Source organism: Zingiber officinale, chromosome 4B, assembly GCF_018446385.1.
Source record: "Zingiber officinale cultivar Zhangliang chromosome 4B, Zo_v1.1, whole genome shotgun sequence".
NCBI lineage: Eukaryota > Viridiplantae > Streptophyta > Magnoliopsida > Zingiberales > Zingiberaceae > Zingiber > Zingiber officinale.
Window position 1 is genome coordinate 67,184,516 of NC_055993.1, and position 21,588 is coordinate 67,206,103.

The window sequence follows — 21,588 nt, forward strand, 5'->3', positions numbered from 1 at the left end:
CCTTTACTGTGTTTGTTGCTTTTGACTATTGTAGTAGCTTTGATGATATATTTTGCTTGAAAATCTACATTTAAGGTAATCTTAATTCCTTTCAGTAATATATTGTGGCCTATATTTCAGTTTTTATACTGACATTTGTTTATATGCCACAAATTCTATACTGACATTTGATTGGGAACTTAGGTACAAAATGCTGATGACAATGTTTACTCTCAGTGTGTGGAGCCAACACTAGTCTTCATTCTTCAGGAGACTGGTATTGTTGTTTTAAACAATGAGGTTGGATTCTCTGCAGACAACATTAGAGCTCTTTGTGATATTGGGAACTCAACCAAGAAAGGAGAAGCTGCAGGATATATAGGGCATAAAGGCATTGGGTTTAAATCAGTATTTCGGGTATATGCTATCTAGATTCATAGTTGCTGTCTCATTATTTTGATTCCACATTTTTTAGAAAGGATAACCTTTATTTTTGCTCCTGAGATAGGATTCCCTTTCATTTAAAGAAACATTGTAATAATGATTATTGTCTTGACTGTCCAACTGAAATTGAATATCGGCCAATTTTTAATACAGTGGATTGGTTACCTTATCAAAGGATATTCAAGCCTTCATGTATGTTTGTTCACTTTCCCATAAACTATTGTGCTTCAATTCCGGTGTTTGCACTTCCTACACAATATAGTTAATACCTCAAATGAGGACATAATTGACATGTAGAAGCTGTCAGCCATACCAGATCCATTAGAAAAGACTATTAGATATAGGTGACACTTAGATCATAGGAATGATATATGCCAAATTGCACTGGATGGATTCTTGAAATTGAGCAGCAAGAAATGAACTTACTCTAAAGTTCAATGGCAAGTTGTATATCAGCTTCCCCAACAACTTCCTTGGTTCCATACTCTGCTTTTATTTTTGATAGGGTGAAATTCTTCCTAGTGGAGGAAAATGATGCAATTCAAAATTATTGATTTTTTGAAAATATAATGGGTCAATGAAAATAATCACTACATAATACCAATTGAACTTGTAAAAAGTTTTTATTTTATTCTACTGTTTTAAAATTACTTTGGAGGAGGATCCGCAAAAAGGGAACAGTTGGATACCCCTTTTCTTTTCATTGATTACTGCAAATGGAATGTAAGGGAGTCTAAAGATGATTCGGCTAGAATGGGATTTGAGCTAATTTACTTTCCCACCAAATATGGCAAAATCAAAGGAAATCCTTAAAAAGACGATGATGCTCCTTGTGTTGTTTGACCTTACTAGATTTGCGGTTTGTGAGTTTTTCCTAAAACATTGATTTAAGTCGGTTCTTTATTAGGTCCCCTATCATGCTAAGCCTTCACCCCTTTTGTGTGAACTTGACTATGATGACATTTTCCTTGAGAGATCGAAGAACATCTTCTTGAAGCTCTAATAAGCATGGTCACTCCTCGCCTGAGCTAAGCCCACTTAGAAGCAAGCCTCTCTCGCTGCGCGCGATCTACAATAATTTTAGAGCAAATTACAACACTAAACCTAACTAAAATGCATACCTTAAAAGAAAACATGACTGGTATGACCGGTAGCATGACTACCCCAATGACACTAACACCTAGAGGTCAAAGGACTTTAGAAAGTGAGCATAAATTGCAAAGTGGGTAACAAAAGTGGTTTGCATGAATTTGATATCTTTAAAAATTCAAAGGAATAGCATAATCAAAGTTCATATTGCACTTTCACATTCAACTAACTTATTATAAGCATCATTATTCTTGAGGATAATATTAATATTTATAGTTAGTTATAGTCACTTAATCATTACCATTAGTTTATCACAAATAAAACCATCATTAATTGTTACCATTTTCTAGTCTAATTATCCTAAGGCAATCCAAATTAAACAACTCAACTTTCACCACTAAAACATTTGTTAATCTCCCATCCTAAACCAAATGTACCACATAAATACGAGAACAAACCTAAAATAAAAATATAAGATCAAACTTTATCTTGCAATTTTTCCTATGTTGATGGGACATAATAGAACTTTCAATGATATACTCTACTTGAGCGAATCAAACCTAAATAACAAGCAATTATTAATTCAAAATAGGTGATTGTTTCCTAGTACTAGCACATGAGGGTTAGGCGATTCACTTTAAGGTGCATGAGATCTGTTTGACAATGTTGTGGTGTGTGCTAGTGTGGGTGACGATGTTGGAATGTGCATGGGTTTGGGAACAAGCGTGTCATGGCACAGGGCATAGAAAAGGGAGAGAGAGCCAGATGGAGAGTGTCTGGTGGCTCAGGCTTGCCTTAGCTTTAGTGGTGGTGGTACACTAAGGTTGTCGACAAGGCATAGAGGAGTGGGTGCCTTGGCCGGGTACAAAAGGGAGGGAAAGGAGGAGCAATGGTGGTGTCCACTTGTCTCGGTTCTGAGCAGTGACATTGTTACCCATGTAAACAAAAGCAAGAGAGAGAGGAGATGTTGGAGCCTGTCATGGTCGACCACTATTGTGGCTGAGCTAGGGTGGTGTGTAGAGGGTCAAGGTGGCGTTGTTGTGCAAAGAGGGGAAAGAGAAGGGCCGAGTAGGAGAAGGGATTATGTGGAGAGCTAAAGAAAGGGAATTTATATCTCTAGCATCTAAAAATTCCACTAAGCCAATCCAACTACTAAAATGGAGTATCTTGGTCCAACCCTAGACTTGCCAAAATGATTCCCAATAAACCCCGATTTGAACCCACTTGCCCCCACTCATTATGTCTACACAATGAGTTTCATCAAAATCCGACCTGCCTTTAACTCAATCCCAAGACCTAATTTGTTGGTTTAGTTCAAGTTAATTATTGTCTAAAAATTTTAAAATTAATTTAAGACGAGAAAATTTAAATATGCTAAACATTCAAGTTCCAATAGATGATGTACGAGAAGTTCATCACAAAGCTTCTTGGTATTCAAGGGTGCTGTTGTGGGAGGTCCTTGGGAGGCAGGTTTTGCTATGGAGGTTGGCTTTCTTGCTAGTGCATGGTTGAGTCAGCTTCATTACCGGTATTGGGACAAAAGGGAGAACAGAAAGAAGACAAGGACAATTTGGTTCTCTCTCCTTCCCACCTCCTTTCCTTCTATTTTTCCCATCACAAAGTGATTGACCTTATGCCTTCCTCCTCTCTTTCCTTTTCTTTCTCTCCGTCCTCTTGTCCCATGTAAGCACAGTGTAAAACTTTAGTTCTAGAATTCTCTTTTCTCTTTGTTGCAAGATCATCAATTGAGGCATTTAAACCTATGAAATCACCAACTGAAACACATGGTTTTCGCTAGCCTTGCATCAACAAGTCTATCTTAACCATTTCCTATCAGTCTGTGGTCTATGCCTTTTGGTTCCATCATGGTATGTGTGCCGACTCGCAACAAACTCGCAACAAAAGTAGGGTAAGGCTGCGTACAATGGATCCTTCCCCGGGACCCCGCATGGCGGGAGCTTCGTGCACCGGGCTGCCCTTATATTTTGCCAATTAGACTGCAACTTAATTTTATCACCCTTGAAATTATCTCCTGGTTTCTAAACTTATTCTTGTTTTATTCTGGATTTACTAGACTTAGTTATGACTTTCTTTCTTCCTACCTACTATTTTTTCCAGATTCATTTTATCTTTTAATTCTTTGCTCAAATATTTATCTTTTGCATATCATTTGCTAATCACATTTTTTTATGATTTAATCCTATCTGTCTGATATGATCTATTTTGATTTTTTTGGACTAATAGACCATGATTCCATGGAGGTGCTATTCTTTATCCTTCCTATGTTGTAAGATCACATCATTCTCCTTCACATAATGATCCAACTACTTGCTGTCATCACAATTTTTTTTTAAAAAAATATTTAGTTGAATTCAATTGATTTCTATTGCTAGGTAGTGGAATTATGACCTTTATTTGGTAATTGTTAAACTCTGGAATTGTGTACCAAATGGCAAGAGAGTGCAAGCCAAAGTCAGTTGGGGTTTTGGAATAATCAAGATGCTTTTTTTTTAATGTAAGAGGACAATGTGTAAAATAAGATGCATAATCACTGATCCTGAAAGTTTAAATTATCAAGGAAGAAAATGGAAAACAGACACGAGAGGACTTTCATATGTAGTCTATCATTATTTTAATTTATTCGTGGCTTAACATAATTTTTTATCTATTTTTGTTCACTTCAGGTAACAGATGCTCCAGAAATCCATTCTAATGGATTTCATGTAAAGTTTGACATCACTGAGGGCCAAATTGGTTTTGTATTGCCAACGGTTGTTTCTCCTTGTGATATAGCAATGTTGGGACAGATGTTGTTTGAAGGGGACCCACAAGTTGGTTGTACTTCTTGGAATACCTGTATTATTCTTCCATTCAGATCTAAGGTCCAAAAAGAAGCAACAATGAGCTCTATCATATCCATGTTTTCAGATCTTCATCCATCCTTGTTACTTTTCTTGCATAGGCTCAGATGCATCAGGTTTAAGAATGTACTCAACAACACGTCTCTTGTTATGAGAAGAGAAACAATGGGTAATGGTATTGTAAAGGTTTCCCATAGGAATGAGACAATGAGTTGGTTGGTGGTAAATAAAAGGTTGCTGGCAAATGTTATTCGCTCTGGTGTACAAAGCACAGAGATTGCTGTTGCTTTCACACTGCAGGAGTCTGAGCCTGAAGAATATACTCCTTTCCTAATCCAGCAGCCTGTATTTGCTTTTCTTCCTCTGAGAAAATATGGTCTTAAGTTTATTATTCAGGGGGATTTTACATTACCATCTTCTAGAGAAGAGGTTGATGAAGATAGCGCCTGGAATCAATGGTTATTATCTGAATTTCCATCCTTATTTGTCGATGCAGAACAATCATTTTGCGCTCTTCCTTGCTATAATGAAAATCTAGGGAAGGCTGTTACAGCCTATATGAGTTTTGTTCCACTTATAGGGGAAGTTCATGGGTTTTTTTCTCATCTTCCCTATATGATTATTTCCAAGTTGCGTATGTCAAATTGCTTGTTGTTGGACAGTAATAGTTTTGATTGGGTTTTGCCTTGCAGAACTTTGAGAGGTTGGGATGAGCTTGCTCGTATTACTTTACCTGATAGTTTGCTTCAAAAGCATCTTGGGTTTGGATATTTGAATAAGGACATTATTTTGTCTGATACATTAGCTAAGGCCCTCGGTGTTCAAGATTATGGACCTAAAGTATTGATTGATTTCATCTCTTCCTTATGTCAATCTAGAGATGGTATCAAGTTGATGGGTCTAGATTGGCTATCTTCCTGGTTAATTGTTCTTCATTCAACTCTTTCATCCCCTTCAATTCATTCCACTGCAAATTCTCTGATGGAATCTAATCTAATTAACACACTCAGAAAACTTCCAATTATTCCACTTTCGGATGGGTCTTATGGGTCCACATCTGATGGACCCATATGGTTACCGTGTGATACCAGCAGTGTTGGATTTGAAGGCAGACAATATCAAAGTTATTTTCCTAGACTGTATGACAAACTTAGGATTGTAAATCCATTGCTTTTCTCTGCTACTATGATCACAAATTGTTTGGAAGAGAAAAAGGTGGGCTACCTGATACAGATGCTAGAAAGAATTGGCGTTCAACAATTGTCTGCTCATGAAGTGATAAAAAGTCACATTCTGGTTGCCTTCTCCGATAAAAATCAAAACAGGGAAGTCGAAGATAGAAGTTGGATGATTGAATACATGTCTTTCATAATGGTTCATTTTCAGTTCTCTTGTTCAAGTTGTCATTTGGAGAAGGAAGATATTATAACTGAGCTACGCACAAAGTCTCTACTTTTGACAAATGATGGTTATAGATGCCCAGCCTGTGAACCAATTCATTTCTCGAAAGAGTATGGAAATCCTGTCGATATTTGTAAGCTGATAGGGACATTAGATCTTCAGTGGTTTGAGGTTGATGCTGCCTATCTGAAGCATCCTAGTATCCATTTATTACCATCTGTGCCTAAAGTCTGGAGAGAGTTCTTGAAAGAGTTAGGCGTCACTGATTTTGTGCAAGTTAATTGCACTAAAAAGCATGGGACTGACGTTTTATTATCTGCTGGTACAGTTCTTGACAAGGAACATTTGATAGAAACTTCATTCATCAGTGATTGGGAATCAGCAGAGCTTGATCATATGTTAGCTACCTTTTCTTTTAAAAAGTGTCGAGATAAGTGCATTTATCTTCTAGAGATTCTTGATAAAATGTGGGACAACTGTTACAGCGAAAAAGCCAAAAGTTTCTTGTTTTCTGAAACTACTGGTCACAGGAGACCTATTAGATCAACTTTTATGAAGAATATATGTAAGATTGGATGGATAGCATCGAGCTCGGACTGTGAACTTCATGAAGCCAAAGATCTATTTTATGACTGTGAGGATGTGCGATCTGTTTTAGGTGACATGGCACCCTATGCTGTCCCACAGGTTGCTAGCAGTTATTTTAGTGTATTCAACTACAACATTTTTTGACTTGATTCCTTCCTAACACCCCCACCTAGTGGGATAAGCTTAGTTGTTATAATCCTTCCTAACACATTCCTTTTTCAGATTCTTGAAATGATCCATTTTTGTTCTCAGCAATAGGTAGTTATGAATACATGCTTCAGTAATATTTGATATACACCAATTTTTTGATGTACAGTTGGCTAGCAATTTCTTATTGAAGGAGATTGGATTCAAGACGCAGGTATCACATGATGATGCCGTCAGAATTCTTACAAATTGGAGGATGTCAAAGTCTTCTTTCTGTGCAAGGTACATTTTCCTCTACTTACAGTGAATGCTCTTAACTATGCTTAAGTTAATAATTTTATTATTATTCTAATAATTGCCATTCATGTCATACTTGAGCTCCGTTTCAACAGTGAAAACTACTTATTGCATTCAATCTAATGTTGATTTTATTTTGATTTTTATATTTTATAATTAATTAGAAAAATCATACAGGGAATCAATCCACCATGGGCCAAAGATCTTTGTTGTAGTAGTCCAAAAAAGTATCTTGTCACTATGTTAGTAGGAGTCGACTATGTATATATAATGTTTTCATAGTAATGATATGCCTAAAGCAAGACTAATCACAAATAATTTCTTCTTCTTTATATTCTCTTATCAGAAGATTGCATTGTTTTCTCTTGACAAATCCAAGAAGATCAGTGTTTTCTTCTCTCGACAAATACTTAGGGCATGTCTACTGGAGGGGAACATATCCCAAAGTAGAGCAAACGGTGGGGGAAAGGAGTAAGGATCCTTTGTTAACTTCTATTGAAGAAGAAAAAGGAGGAACAAGGGAGCGATTCTTCTTTTCCTTTTCTCAGATTGATGCTGTCCAAAAGTGGATGGAGGAGCAATGGGATTAATAATAAAGTTGGAAAAGACCAATTTAATCTTGTAGGTCTTTAGGAACAACAAAATGGAAGGCCACTTTTTGACATTTTTCTCATCTTCCCTTCTTTCTCTCCTCTGAAGTAGACAGAACAAGGAATCCTCTCTCTTCCTTCCAATGCCGCCTCCCTTAGTCAGCTCTCTTCTTTTCTTTCCCCCTTCCTCCCCTCAAATAGACACCCTTAATATGTTGCACTCTTTTGACCAAACAAATGCAATTATACTCACCCATAATACTCAATCCCTTATGAGGCTCCTAATATTGATATCACAGCCATTCCATCAGTGCCTCAAGGCCTCACCAATGAAAATCCTTAGTAGCAACTCACTATAACAAAATAATTCTATTAAGATTATGTAGTTTTTGAAAGATCATGCAAGAAGCACGAGGTAAAGAAGAGAAAAATTTTGTCGCACACATTTTTCTCTATTCTTCTTTTCTACAAGTGCCTCCCCTAAAAAAACAGCAATGTTTTTCCCCTTAAAGTCAATTTCCTTTCCTCTCCTTGTACTAACCAATCTAAAAAAGAGAAGAAAAATTAGATTCTTTCCCACTCCTAACTTTGTCAATTCACCCAATGCAATCACATTGCTAAACCTTTCCCCTCTCAAAGACATTTTGTGAAGCCTTGTGGCTATGCGTTCCCTAAGAAAATTAATTTGCTCCCTTATCTCCCTTGCCTACCTAAGTTAAGAATTTTTTTTTTTGGCATTTTTGTATTGCGGCATGACACACGCTAATTTATCAGACTCCCTCCTCTTCCTTCCCTAACAATGCATGCTCCTTGTTCCTCTATTGAAACCATGTTGCTCTCTCCCCCTTCCATGTTGCACAAGCCTACACTTTTGCTGCATCACGAACTAACCCCAGTGCAAGACTTGTCCTCTATTCACCTCTTTTTCTTTCATGTGACTCATGTTGATTGTCCTCTTCTTCACTCATGCCTTCTCCTTGGCCCCCATCTCTCCTTCATTTGTGATCATGATCTCCTCAATTCACTTGCCAAATGTCGATGTGGTCCTACCCAATCTCCAAAGTCATGATTTGCCATCCCTCTCTTTTGAAGAATCATGATTCCTCCTCTCCACCTCCTCCCTATTCCGCAAAACCCTAACTCATTCTCTTTTATTGTTCTTCCATTTGTCTTCTCTAGTTCTTAGTCGATACCTTGATGGAACACGAATACCACTTGATGCAACACAAGGGATAAACAATCATACATAGAATGAAAACTCAAGAAGAGGAAAATTTATTAAATTGAAAGATGAATTCAAGGTTTAGGGCCCCTTTTGAGAACAATTAAAGACTTCTCTTCTTATCTATAACTCCTAAAATACAAGGTGCGACTTACCTGAATATATACAACAAACTTTTTAAAAATTTTAAATTGGGAATCAAAATAACTCTGAAACTAAACCCTAAATTTATCTAGTGCATTATTCTACCGTCAACATAGGAGTTGCCCTAGAAATCAAATCATATTTCATTAACTTGACACATTAAATAAAACTTAAAGGCTAAAACCTTAATGACAAAAAATAAATCAAATCATCATTCTATAAAAAAATTTGATTGAATTTAAAATCTTAAAAGAAATATTGGCTTAGGAAAAATGTTTTCTTCTTCAAAATTCTTTTGCAAGAAGAATCCTTCGGAGCAGAATAATTGAGTGAATGTGGAAGCAGTGATGTCTGTGTATATTTTGAGAAAATAATTTGTTAGAAATGGGAACTACTGATAACTGCGCCACTAATTCAGGCCTAGATGGGTTAATAAACCCTTACCCCGTGACTAGGAAAGTTTTTTTTTTTTTGGAAAAAGATGAGTCATACATTCACTTAGTTTGTATTAGACTAGGAAAGATCTTTGGTGATTAGGGAAAAGTTGAGTGAGTTATACATTAATTTTGATTTATACATTTATTTTTTTTAATAAAGTTAGTTCTGCTCTTGAAGGAATCTATTTTTTACCAGGTTACCCATTTCCCCATCTTTAGATTTGTGCCACTAAGAAGTTGTTCCATCTAATTGCTCTATGGAGCAATTTAATTTCTACAAATAGGTTATTACATGCTATTTCATTTATTACAATCAGAGTTGGTCAAATTTGTTTATTGCAATGCCTGCCTTTTTTGTTTTTCCTCATGCTAACATCAAGATGTTGCCTTGTCATTGTCTCAGTGTCAGTCAAATGTCAAACTTATATTCCTTTATATCTGAGGGAGTTGCTGCTTCTAGAATGAACATGACTAAGGAATTCATTTCAAGTCATTTTATATTTGTACCATTTCTCGATACCTATAGATCCCCTGATGGAACTTTTGGAACTTTTGTTTCATCAAAAGATGTGTTTTGGTACGATCCTACTGGTTGTTTCGATAAGATAAGAGAAGCGCTTCAGTGTGGTCAGAGGGTTGAGGTAGATTCTCTTCCAAGCCAAGTTCTGTCGTCTGTTTATCCTGGTCTTCATGATTTTTTTGTACAAGTATGCAATGTACCTGAGGTTCCTCCGTTTGGTACCTATCTTCAATTACTACAACTCTTGTCAAGTGTTGCATTGCCTTCTCAAGCAGCTCAAGCAGTAAGTTCTCTCAAACTATTACAGAAGTTGTGGCATAATCAAACTTTTGATGATAGTCTTTTCATAGATTGTTATGTCTCGCATTCAAGAATGTTGATAAATGCCATTATTCCTCTTTGTAGGTTTTTCATGTTTTCTTGAAATGGTGTAATGATATTAAATCTGGACTGGTGAATTCTGAGGAAATTATTGACTTGAAGAATAATCTTCATAAATTAGAAAGTAAAGTACTTCCAACCATGCTGGATAAATGGGTTTCACTCCATCCTTCATTTGGTATCATATGTTGGGCTGATGATGATAACCTGAAACAGCAATTTATACATTCTAAAGGGATAGACTTTTTACAGTTTGGCCAGCTTGATCATGAGGAGAAAGAAATGCTTTCAGGAAAGGTTGCTGTCTTACTGAAAAAATTAGGTGTTCCTTCTATTTCAGAGGTATGTGGTGTTGTTTTTTTCCTTATCTTTCAAAGATATGTGATGTTTTTCTTTGAAGTTTAAGTTAACTTTATTTTTCAATCTTTCGTCATTGCTGTATTCTTCAGATTGTGTCGCAAGAAGCAATATTTTATGGCACAGGAGATAGCAGAGGAATGATGTTCTTGATAAATAGGATCCTACGGTATGCCCAACGCTATATTCATAAACTGTATCCAGATGTATATTTGCGTTTGAAGCAAACTGGATTTGAGAAGCTACACCAACTACAAGTTGTTGTTGTTGAAAAGTTGTTCTATAAGCACTCTTTGAAAGGATGTGATGCTACTTCAAATAAACGGGTTGAATGTAGCTGTCTTTTGCAGGTTCAGAACCTTTTTCAATACACTTGCCTTATTATTTCAAATACAAAGTTTACTATGAATTCTTTCCTGCATGCTATAAATTTTTTGTTACTATTACAGCAACTGTTCATATTGCAATGCTTCTGCAATAGTTTAACTAATTGTTTACTCTTAAAAGCTGGGCTAGCTTGTAAAAAGATTCAAGTTAATCTTTTCAACAATCTGGGTTAGGTTGGGTTTATTTATATATGTTTACATGTTTGTTTCTGGAAATTCCTAGTCTCTGAGATTGTTATAAAAGTTCAGAAGATTTAGCCTTACTTTGATTAAATAAAGTAAAATAAGGACCTATAAATTATTTTAAGAGCGTGTAAATGTTTTTTAAATCAAGCAATCATAATCCCATTTACCAATTCAAGTTAAATCATGCAAAAGGGTTAAATGATCATGAATAAAATCTTAAAAACTTCAGCAAAGAAATTCTTGAAAGACACTGAAATTGGGGGCTTAACCTGTAGTATCAAATGTTGTTTTAGCATGGGTGAAGGATCTTGTTGCAGAGTGGACCAAATTAAAGCTAGGATGACATAGCAAAACTTGCTTGTTTTGCTAATATTTTAATTTGGCTTATTTAGTGATACATATTCTGACAACAACTAAGAAGGATGAGTGAAAATAGCTTGTATTCTTCCTCATTTTTCTTCTTCTTGATCTGGTGGTTTACTCGGTTGGTTACTCATGAATCTTCGTCCACTATCTGAAGTACGGTTGCCGCTATGTGATTGCTGCCAAGACAATTGGATCACTTGAATCATCCATCCTTTGCCACTATTGGTTGATGTGTTGAATCATTCTCCCTCTTTCTGTTGCTTATCTAACACAAACAGGAAGGAAGAAGATAGGAACTAATTAATAGTATCCTCCTGCAATCACGTGTTTACCTCTGTCCAAATAAACTGGTTCACATTGAACTCACTTCAATTAAAAATAGTTCAGTTTGGCAAACTAAAAGTCTAAATTGATCCCAAAGAAAGAGGTTAGGGGAATAATTTATAGTGAAAGGATAGTTTTTTTTTTCTTTTGTATTTCCTTAGGAAGAAGGAAAGAAGACGAGTTTCCCTTGTCATCATTTCCTTAGAGGGAAGAAAATGTGGAAGCAAACTCCAATTTTAAATTTTACTTTTTATAAAAAGAGAAAAACTAATTTCAATGCAAGATAAATAAAGAAATAAATTTTTTAATAAACTAGGAAAGTTTCTGCTAAGTTGCAGCTCCATCTGATTTGGGCAAAAGCCAAAACCTGAATGTCAGGGGAAATAATACCCTCACTGTTTTCTTCCCTCCATTTCCTTGGGTGCAGATGGAGGGAAAGCATGATTAGGAAACATTCACTAGGTTGGTTTCACCATAGTTTCCTTCGGCCCCAAGAAACATGATCTAAATTCCACACATTGAGCATTTAAATCCTTTGAACCCTATTCTCGTATTTAAACACAACCAAAATTGCATATGATGAATAAGGTATTAGGTATCTTTTCAAGCTGTTTCTATGTGACTATAAATAGGCGAAGGGAAGGGAAATCAAAGAGGTGAAACCCATCTAGAGCTAGTTTAGTATGTTCCAAACAGCTTCGAGTCAACTGCAGTATTACAGCTAGAACAGAAATCGGTACCAAAAATGCAACCTTAGCTGAACCATACCTGAATTGAATGATATATGGAAGCTGACCTGTTCTATATTAACCTGACCATTAAGGAGGTGAAAATTTTGCTTTGGACTTTTTCCTTAACTTGAAGCTCTGAGGCAGATTTCATTTAACTTAAAAATAGATCTATTTGATTACCCATTTGGCAATTTCTAGCCTTGATCCTTCAATTATTCTATTCTTATGCTATAAGTAGAGGTGTCAATTTAGGTGGATTGGGTCGGGTTAGAGTTTTTTTTAAAAGAAAAATCCCCACCCGAACCCAAATACAACCGGAAACTCCTAAACCCGAACCCGATCAATCTGAACCTGACCTGAATAATCCGATTCAAAATGTCTTTTTTTAGCTATTTTCCCAATAATTTTTCACTTTTATCTAAATACTCTATCATTATCATACTAACATTAATATTAATATTTATAAAAGCATCTTAATTTTTAAAATAAAATTTGATTTAACTTCAAAAAACCCCATAAACCCTAAATTTGGGTCAACCCGAACCCGACCCAAAAAATTTCAACTCAGAAAACCCTCCAACCCGAGCCCGACTTGAACCCGAACCCGAAAATCCCCAATCCGAATTTGATTTTTTTCGGATCGACTTGGTCGGGTCATCGGGTCGGATTCATTTTTGACACCCCTACTGTAAGGTGTTCATGTTTAGTTTTTGGCAAACTATATTTGTGTCTATGTTGTAGATAGATCTAAAAGTCTTCATGAGTTGATCTCCTATCATTATCTCTGTTAATTTTAGATTACACTATATCAACATCTAACATGAATTTTTATGGTTGATTTTATATTTAATAGCCTATTATTTGTGAATGTTTTGGATTCTATATAATCATATTTCTCTAGAATCAACTCCCCTCATTTACTTGATTGTCTCACATTTCAAACTTGCACGTTCACCGGGTAACTTCCTCAGCAATACTATTTGGTAGGTATCTGGTATGCTCAGTCCTGCTCTCTGACCACCTAAAACACATCAGGGCACACAAACGTGCCATAACTTATTTATTTATTTAAAATTTCTTATATATATTTTTTAACTGGCAGTGCAACAACGTTTGATGACATATAGTATATCCCCAGCACATTGCTTCTATCTATACAGGACATTTAATGGCACTTGAAAGCTTGCATAATTAGTGTCAGAATAGGTCTGAAATAATATTATTAAGAAACGTTGATGCAAGAAACGTCTGTTTTATTTCTTGTATGCCACTTGAAACTACAGAATTAAATTTCTAACGAGATGAAGAGTTAGTAAAAGTTGTTTTCTTAATAACAACTTATATTTAAGGTATCTTTTGTTAGCAGAGAGTTGATGACAATATTACAATATTAGAGGCTGTGAGACCTCGAACATTTACCAAAAATTCTAGTTTGATGGTGTACCATTAGCTTTTTTCATCCTGAGCAAATAGTGGAATTAACTATTTTGTGGGGCTAACTATATTTTCTAGCAAAGACAACATATCTGAAGGGGAGCCTCGGTGCAACATTAAAGTTGCCACCATATGACTTGGTGAAGTTGCGGAAACCTCTTGCAATGCAGGGTATGGCTGCGTCCCCTGCATTGGCAAGAGCTTCGCGCTCCGGACTGCCTTTTTACAGACAACCCATCTAAACATGAACCCTCAATAATTTGCTCATTGAATCAATGGAAGTTCTTTCAATAATACTTGAAAAAGAGTGGAACAAAAATAGCTGAAAGTAAGTTTTTTTTCATATGATTTTCTTTCAAGTAAGTTCACTTTAGGATTGACTTTAAGTCCCTATTCTTTTACATTACTACTAAGTTAGATATCATATTCATGATAAACTTTCATAATGTATTTTATTTCCATATTGCATTATGCTGATTGATAAGATATTAGATTGAATAAAGTAGGTACTTTAACATTGTTTTAAAAGGTGACTGCCTAGGCAGATTCAGAAAGGAAAACTGTCACAACTTTACGCTTGTAATATGTAATATTTATTAAAATATAATGCTTATGAAGCTATGGTTTATGATTGGGCTAGAGTGATTATTTAGCTAAGTTTTTCATTCATCTTGAAAACTGCCAATGAAGAATGGTGCCCGTTGACTTAAAAATAATCTCTTTTTCATAAAGTGTTATAATTCTATGCATCAAACTCTTCCTTCCAAATAATTTTACAGGGTACAATGAAATGGGACTTTGTATATCATCTAATAAGTAAATGCGAAAGATGTATCTCTAAATTGCATTTAGCTCTTATATGATCTTCATGCTCATATGCTTAAGTGATCCTTGCTGCATCGTTTTTTTATCTTTTCTATGATATTAAAATTTATTTGTATTTTCAGGGGAATATTCTGTATGCTACTACTACTTCAGATTCACACTCCATATTTTTGGAACTCTCTCGATTCTTCTTTGATGGGTCAACTGAGCTACACTTCGCCAATTTTCTTCACATGATTGTGACCATGGAAGAATCTGGATCAAGCATCGAGCAGATAGAATTTTTCATTATCAATAGTCAGAAAGTTCCTAGCCTACCTCATGAAGAACCCATGTGGACTCTATCTTGTATGACGGCCGAACTCAATTTTGATAGTATCTTGCCAAATCCTACTCCTTGTTTAAATGTTCACCAAAATGCATCCACATCTAGAAGGAAACCAGGTATTATCCCAAATTGGCCACCTACAGACTGGAAAACTGCCCCACGTACAAAACTTTCTATCTCTTTGAGGCAAGGGTTTGGCTCATATGTTGCATCTGAGACAGAAAGTAACAGTTCTCTAGGAGTTACTGAACAAGCTGAAATTCTTTCTGATTGCATTGAAGTTGAAGAAGATTGGGTTGTGGAATCAGGATTGCCATCAGAAAATGCATCATCATCACAAGATTTAGAGACAATCAACAAGCAGCCTCTCTTGGTGGATTCTTCTGATTCTTTCAGTATGATTAATTCCAGATTGGAATCAAAAAATCAATTAGTCGATCCATGTGGTCCAGATTTGAGCTTCAAATATTCATCAGTTTTCCCTGAAACAGATAATATCCATTTGCAAGCACTTAAGGACCCAATAACATTTATGACAGGCAGGGTTGGAGAAGCCATTGCTTATAACTATCTAACCGCAAAGCTTGGTCCAAATATGGTGAGATGGGTGAATGAGCAGACTGAGACTGGCTTACCATACGACATGATCGTAGGGGACAAGGAATATATTGAAGTGAAGACTACCAGATATGCAAACAAATACTGGTTTGAAATATCAACGCGGGAGTGGCAATTTGCTGCACAGATGGGTGACTCGTTTAACATAGCTCATGTCGTACTTTCAGACAATAAAAAAGCAAGTATCACTATGTTTAAAAATCCTCTCAAACTTTGCCAGCAACGTGCTTTACAGTTAGCACTTTTTATGTCGAGGCAAATTAGGGATACAGCAGTCAGCAGTTAAGGTAACGCTGTAAATATTGTGTATGTAATTTATCATTATGTTTTAAAATTTCATTTGGTTGAATTTAATATTAAAAACGTGTAGAAACAATCCAAATTTAATGTTTAGATGTCGTATGAGAGACTGAAACTCTTGCAGGGTGATTTTGGTTGAGGTAGCCTGCATTAATGTTTGAAGGATCTAAATGTTTTGCAGAAATTGGCAGACTAGATCGTCAAAAGTTGGTTACTCTGCCATTTATTAGAGAACAAAAAATGAATGCAGTGGGGTGATCTTTACACTCATTTTTCATTTTCTAAAGAGTTTTGAAGGCAAGTAAAAGTTTTAGCAAGGATAGAAGAGTAGGACTAAATGGTTTTAATACGGAGTTCTTGCTGCACATTTGGGATGTGATTGGAGCTGAAATGATGTTCGCTTGATTATTCAGGAACAGCACTAACGTCAGCTTATGAAAACCTAAGTATTGAATTAGTTACAACTTAATTACTTAGAAGAATATTTTATTTTTAGATTGTTTATCATACAAATATATGTCTCCATATTTTTTACATGCCAAACTTTAAGGGAGAGAAATATTCTGAATTAATACGCATGATTGATATGCCAATCATCATTAAGTAGAGCTTGTTGAATGAATGATGATCCAATTAATTTGATTTGACTAGGTGTTTTGGTGCATTCCCCAAAAGAATTAAATTAGGATTAACCTATGTTTTTTGCTATGTGCATCCAGTGTGCAAGATCTTAGAACATTGCATAAAGAGCTCCCGAAGCTTGGTGCTCAACTTTGTTGGTAACAAGTTTAAAGAGCTCATTTTTTAAAAAAAAGAGAATATGGCGAGACTCAGAGGGTAGGGTGAGATTAGGACTTTTTGTAGATAGATTTTAGTCATTTGGTGAGTCAGGATAACAATATTTATTTTGACCAGTTATATTAGCACCGTACAATTTGTCGTTATAGATGTGCATGAAAGATGAATTTATGTTTTTTACTGTGCTTATTCCTAGTCCAACCAATCCTAAAGAGAATATAGATATTTTCTTGCAACATCTGATTGCCGAGTTGAATGAATTATGGAATGTAGAGTTGATGACTTATGATGTTACAAGTAAAATTAATTTTAAATTACATACTGCATTATTATGGACGATCAATGATTTTCTAACATACTCAACGTTGTTGAGATGGAGCACGACTAGTAAATTAACATTCTCACACTGCGTGACAGATTTTGATGTATTTTCATTACCTTGCAATGGGAAGATATCTTGTTTTGATAATCACCGTAATTTTTACCAGTTGATCACCCTTTCAGGCGAAATCAAAAAAAAAAAAACTAGAGAATGTTGTAGTCAGAAAACCTTCTCCAACAGTCTATACTTTAGGTTAAAGATGTTTGGAATGAAGAGTCATGACTGTTATATATTCATATAAAGACTTATTCCAGTAGTTTTTTATGATTTACTTTTTCATAATATTTGACAAACACTGACAAAATTGAGTATATTTTTTTAGAGATTTGACAGTGAGGTGCATTATGATGGATGATATGTTTCGGCTAGAAATAGACAATCCTCTCATACTATGTAAGCTGGAGCGCATATTTCCACCTAGTTTTTTTTTTGATTCAATGAATATTTACCAGTACATTTACCATACGAGGCACAAATAGCTGGTCTTGTGCAGTACAGATGGATGCATTCATTTGAACGATTTTTGAGGAAATTAAAGAATAATGTTTATAACAAAGCAAGAGTTGAGAGATCAATATGTAATGCTTATCTAATTGAAGAAGTATTTTTTTTCTGTTCCTATTATTTTGCTGATAATGTAAAAATCAGACATTGTAAGTGCCCTAGATATTTTGATGATGTTCAGCTGATAGATCCATCGATGCTTTATATTTTCAAGTTTCTTGGTAAGCCATGCTGCAAGAACATACATACTCTTAAACTGTGATGAGGTCAAGCCATACATAAAGTAAGTTGACTTCTCTAATCAAACATTTATCCCCTATTTAATTTCGTCTTAAAATTATCTTCTTTCTTAGTTTATATGAACAATAACTATATCTACAAAATCTATCAATGAGTGTAAGTGAGGTAGCTGAAAAGTTAGAGGCCGAATTTGCATTATAATTTTAAATATATGTAAGTTAGAGAATTTATCAAATTTTTAAGTTCATGTGTATTAAGTAGTGTCCTAATGCATACTATTTTTATAGGTAAAATATCGTAGAATATCAAATGTGCAATATGATAGGATAATGAATCTTACATCAGGACCCCTTTGTAAAATAAAGGTCTACTATGATTACTATGTTAATAGCTTAAATTTCACATGATACAACAAGATTCACGGAGATTAACCTATAATTCTGATGTTTTCGTCAAAGGGTTTATGGACAACAATAACACAGAGTTTGATTACTATGGTAGACTTGGCGAAATCATAGAAATTGAATATCAGCATTATCTAAGAGTTGTAAGGATATCAACCATGCGATGCATGAGCCTCGTATAATTGTATCCATTGGTGCAATCGACCTTCTAGGTTTTAATGTCAGACAAATATGTTTAAGTAAGAATGTTTTAGTATGGAGCTTGATCTAGGGAAGTCCTAGTTGGAGGCTAGGCAAGGAGAGAAAATCTCGGTATATCGTGGAAGCCAGGTGGATAGGTCTGAAGTGTTGGGATCTTAGATGGCTAGAGGGGGGGGGGTGAATAGCCTCTTTGAAAAATACTAAACACAAATTTCTTCAAGAACTTTGTTAGCACAGCGGAATTAGAAAACTAAAACAACGAGAGAACACAGCACACTAACTCAGAGATTTACGAGGTTCGGGGATAACTTGCCCCTACTTCTCGACGTGTCCGTAAGGTGGACGATCCCTTGATCTTCAGGTAGATCACACTCCGGAAGCTATCCGACTAAAGGATTCTCCTTCTCGGTGGAGTAACCTCTCCACAAAGTCTTTAACAGCAGTAAGAAATTAAGCACAAGACTTACAGTAGTGGCTCAAGTGAAATGATCAAAGGAAGCTCACAGCCACAATCAGCGAAGAATAAACACAAGCAGGAACACAAGAATACAGCCTCTCTTCAAGCACAAAGCACAGCACAGCTTGTTTCACACAATCAACCGAGAGCTCTATTCCTTGCTTCCTCGTCTCTCTTCTTATGCCTCTGCTCTTTCGCTGCCGAAACTCTGCGTCGAATCTCTGCTGTAAACACAAGCATTGCCAATCACACTTCCTCCTCAGCTAGTTCTCTGAACTCACACCAATACCATCCTTGGTCTTGCTGGTGTCTTCTGAGCTCCAACCAACCCACAGGAGTCAAGCTGATCGCGAACAGAGATTGCAGTATGTTAGCATCAGTATCCGTTGATGCTCAATCTTCCCTCATCGCAGTGATACACAGAAGAAAGTAAGCTCTGTCTTATTCCTTTGATGAGGCTTAATTTGAAATTAAGCACTGGAATGGAACTTGCAACCTGCATTACATAAAGCTCATAGCAGAAGTTGATTAGTTCAAATGAATCAGAAACCAGCAGAACCTGACAGTGTGTGCAGACAGTGTGGTGGATCGGTCAGCGGGCCGATCCACACCTTTGAATTAATGTCTGATCGGTCGTGAAGGATCGGTATGGCACGATCGGTGCGGACCGATCGAGAATAGTCGGTTCCTCGCACTCTAAGATCGTCACCGATCGGTCCCAAGACCGATCGGGATATCTTTGATCGGTCCTACGGGCCGATCGAGTGCATATGGATCGGTCCGCACCGATCCCGCCTTTCCTTCTCGCGACATCATCTCACGATCGGTCTACGGCCGATCAGATTACTCGATGAGCTGCGGTGTTTCTGATCGGTCTGAGGCCGTCGATTACTCGATGTGCTCGGTGTTTCGATCGGTCACCGGCCGATCGGCAAACCTAGTTTCATCGGATCGGTGCGTACGCGTCGGGCAATCAAATCTCCGGATCGGTGCATTGACCGATCCAGCGCCTATGTGATACTAGGATTGATCACGGGAATGAGCTATCGAGCCCTCTCGACCGTCGGTCCGAGCGAGCTGAGCCCTCTCGGCCTAGTCAGGAACGAGCTCGAGCCCTCTCGACCGTCAGGTCCGGAGAGCGAGCTCACGAGCCCTCTCGGCCTGGTCAGGAGAATGAGCTACCGAGCTCTCTCCGACTTCGTCCGGTCCGGAGAACGAGCTACCGAGCCCTCTCCGACCATTCCGTGCCAAGTCACCATACTTGGACTTTTCCGTGCCAAGCTCCTGCTTGGACTTTTCACCGGATGTCCAGTCAACCTTGACCCATCTGGATTTCCCTTGCACAGCTTCACTCACGGGACTTTCCTCCCAACCGATTAACCTCGATCGGTGGTCATTCGAGTTTAATTAATATCGATACAAACTTAAATCGTTGTCAACATCAAAACAACGGTCGGTTGTATCAACAATCTCCCCCTTTTTGTTGTTTGACAACACGATTTAAGTTTAGATCAGAATTGTTCAAATTTTCATAATTTTAGGGGAATCAAGATCCTCCCCCTAAGACGGATACAACACTATGTGAGGGTCTTCTAAAATCAAATTTGCATTCATCTAAACTTAGTTATCTTCTCCCCCTTTGTCAAACACCGAAAAGGTGCGAAAAAAGTAAGATAACTTAAAGAACTCCCCCTTAACCCTTACTGTCTGTTTTTTAAAGCACTTAGAATTCCCTCTAAGTGTATTATAAGACAGTAATAAGGAAATAAAGGACAAACAAGACATGCAAGTGAACAGCATATTAATAGCCGATAGAAAATCAAGCATAATAAAGAGCAAGCAAATATAAAACTGAGTAGCATAAATACATGAGTAGCATCAGAAGTGCAAACATCCAGGTCAGACATAAAAACTAACAAATAGCATCCAAAATACATAGACAGTCAAAATGAATGTATCAATCAATGTCCTCAACATGAGGAACATCATCATCATCTGCGGGAGGCACGTAATCCTGAGGCGGCATGCTGGAGCTCGAAGATGGATGGCCCGAGAATCGCTGCGGAGGTGGGTAGTTGGCCATCCAGCCCAGAAGTAGCTGCTGCGTCACCAGCTGCTGACTGCGCAAGTCATCGTAGCGCTGGTCGATCCGAACACGCAGTCCATGGAGCTCAGCAGCGATCTGCCAGCGCAGATCAGGATCGTCCTCTCCATCGTCAGCAGCAGGAGGAGCAGCAACAGGAGCAACCTGTCGTGGAGTTCCCCGTGGTAACTCACCTAGTGCTCTCCCATCCTTCCACCGAACATCCCCATTTTGCCCTATGATGCCAGACTTGGAAAATGCCCGTTTCCCAAGTCGGCAATCCTGCCTGACCATTTTGACTATTCTACCCTTAGAGACATCAACCTGAAGGGTCTCGAGCCAATCAGTAATTATATGCCCATAAGGCATATAAATAGTGGAACTGCTAGGCTTAGAATATGATATGATCGAGGAGTAGATGCTCGACATGATTTCAAAATCGAGACGCCGACGCAAACCATAAAGCATAAGACAATGATATGATCGGATCTCAGATAATGGTTTAGATGTGATAGGTAGAAGGTAGTTCGTGACAATCTTAAAAAGAATGTAGTCTTGAGGAGA

General features: G+C 37.0%; 1 protein-coding gene across 4 annotated transcripts in view; it reads left to right on the forward strand.

The window, feature by feature from the left end:
• LOC121975117 (protein NO VEIN) overlaps positions 1 to 21,588 on the forward strand; it is a 62,250-nt gene that overhangs the window by 27,742 nt on the left and 12,920 nt on the right. The window contains exons 7-15 of one of the 4 annotated variants that reach the window (XR_006110261.1): positions 184 to 396; positions 4,197 to 6,461; positions 6,679 to 6,791; positions 9,603 to 10,002; positions 10,125 to 10,442; positions 10,550 to 10,807; positions 14,832 to 15,942; positions 17,458 to 17,528; positions 17,615 to 17,702. Coding sequence is in view for 3 of the 4 variants with exons in the window: in XM_042526526.1 (XP_042382460.1) it covers positions 184 to 396; positions 4,197 to 6,461; positions 6,679 to 6,791; positions 9,603 to 10,002; positions 10,125 to 10,442; positions 10,550 to 10,807; positions 14,832 to 15,941 (4,677 nt within the window). In the remaining variant the exon portion in view is untranslated. Of the gene's footprint in view, positions 1 to 183; positions 397 to 4,196; positions 6,462 to 6,678; positions 6,792 to 9,602; positions 10,003 to 10,124; positions 10,443 to 10,549; positions 10,808 to 14,831; positions 15,943 to 16,079; positions 16,578 to 17,457; positions 17,703 to 21,588 lie in introns of those variants that run through there. The other 3 variants (XM_042526526.1, XM_042526525.1, XM_042526527.1) reach the window with 3 other exon arrangements.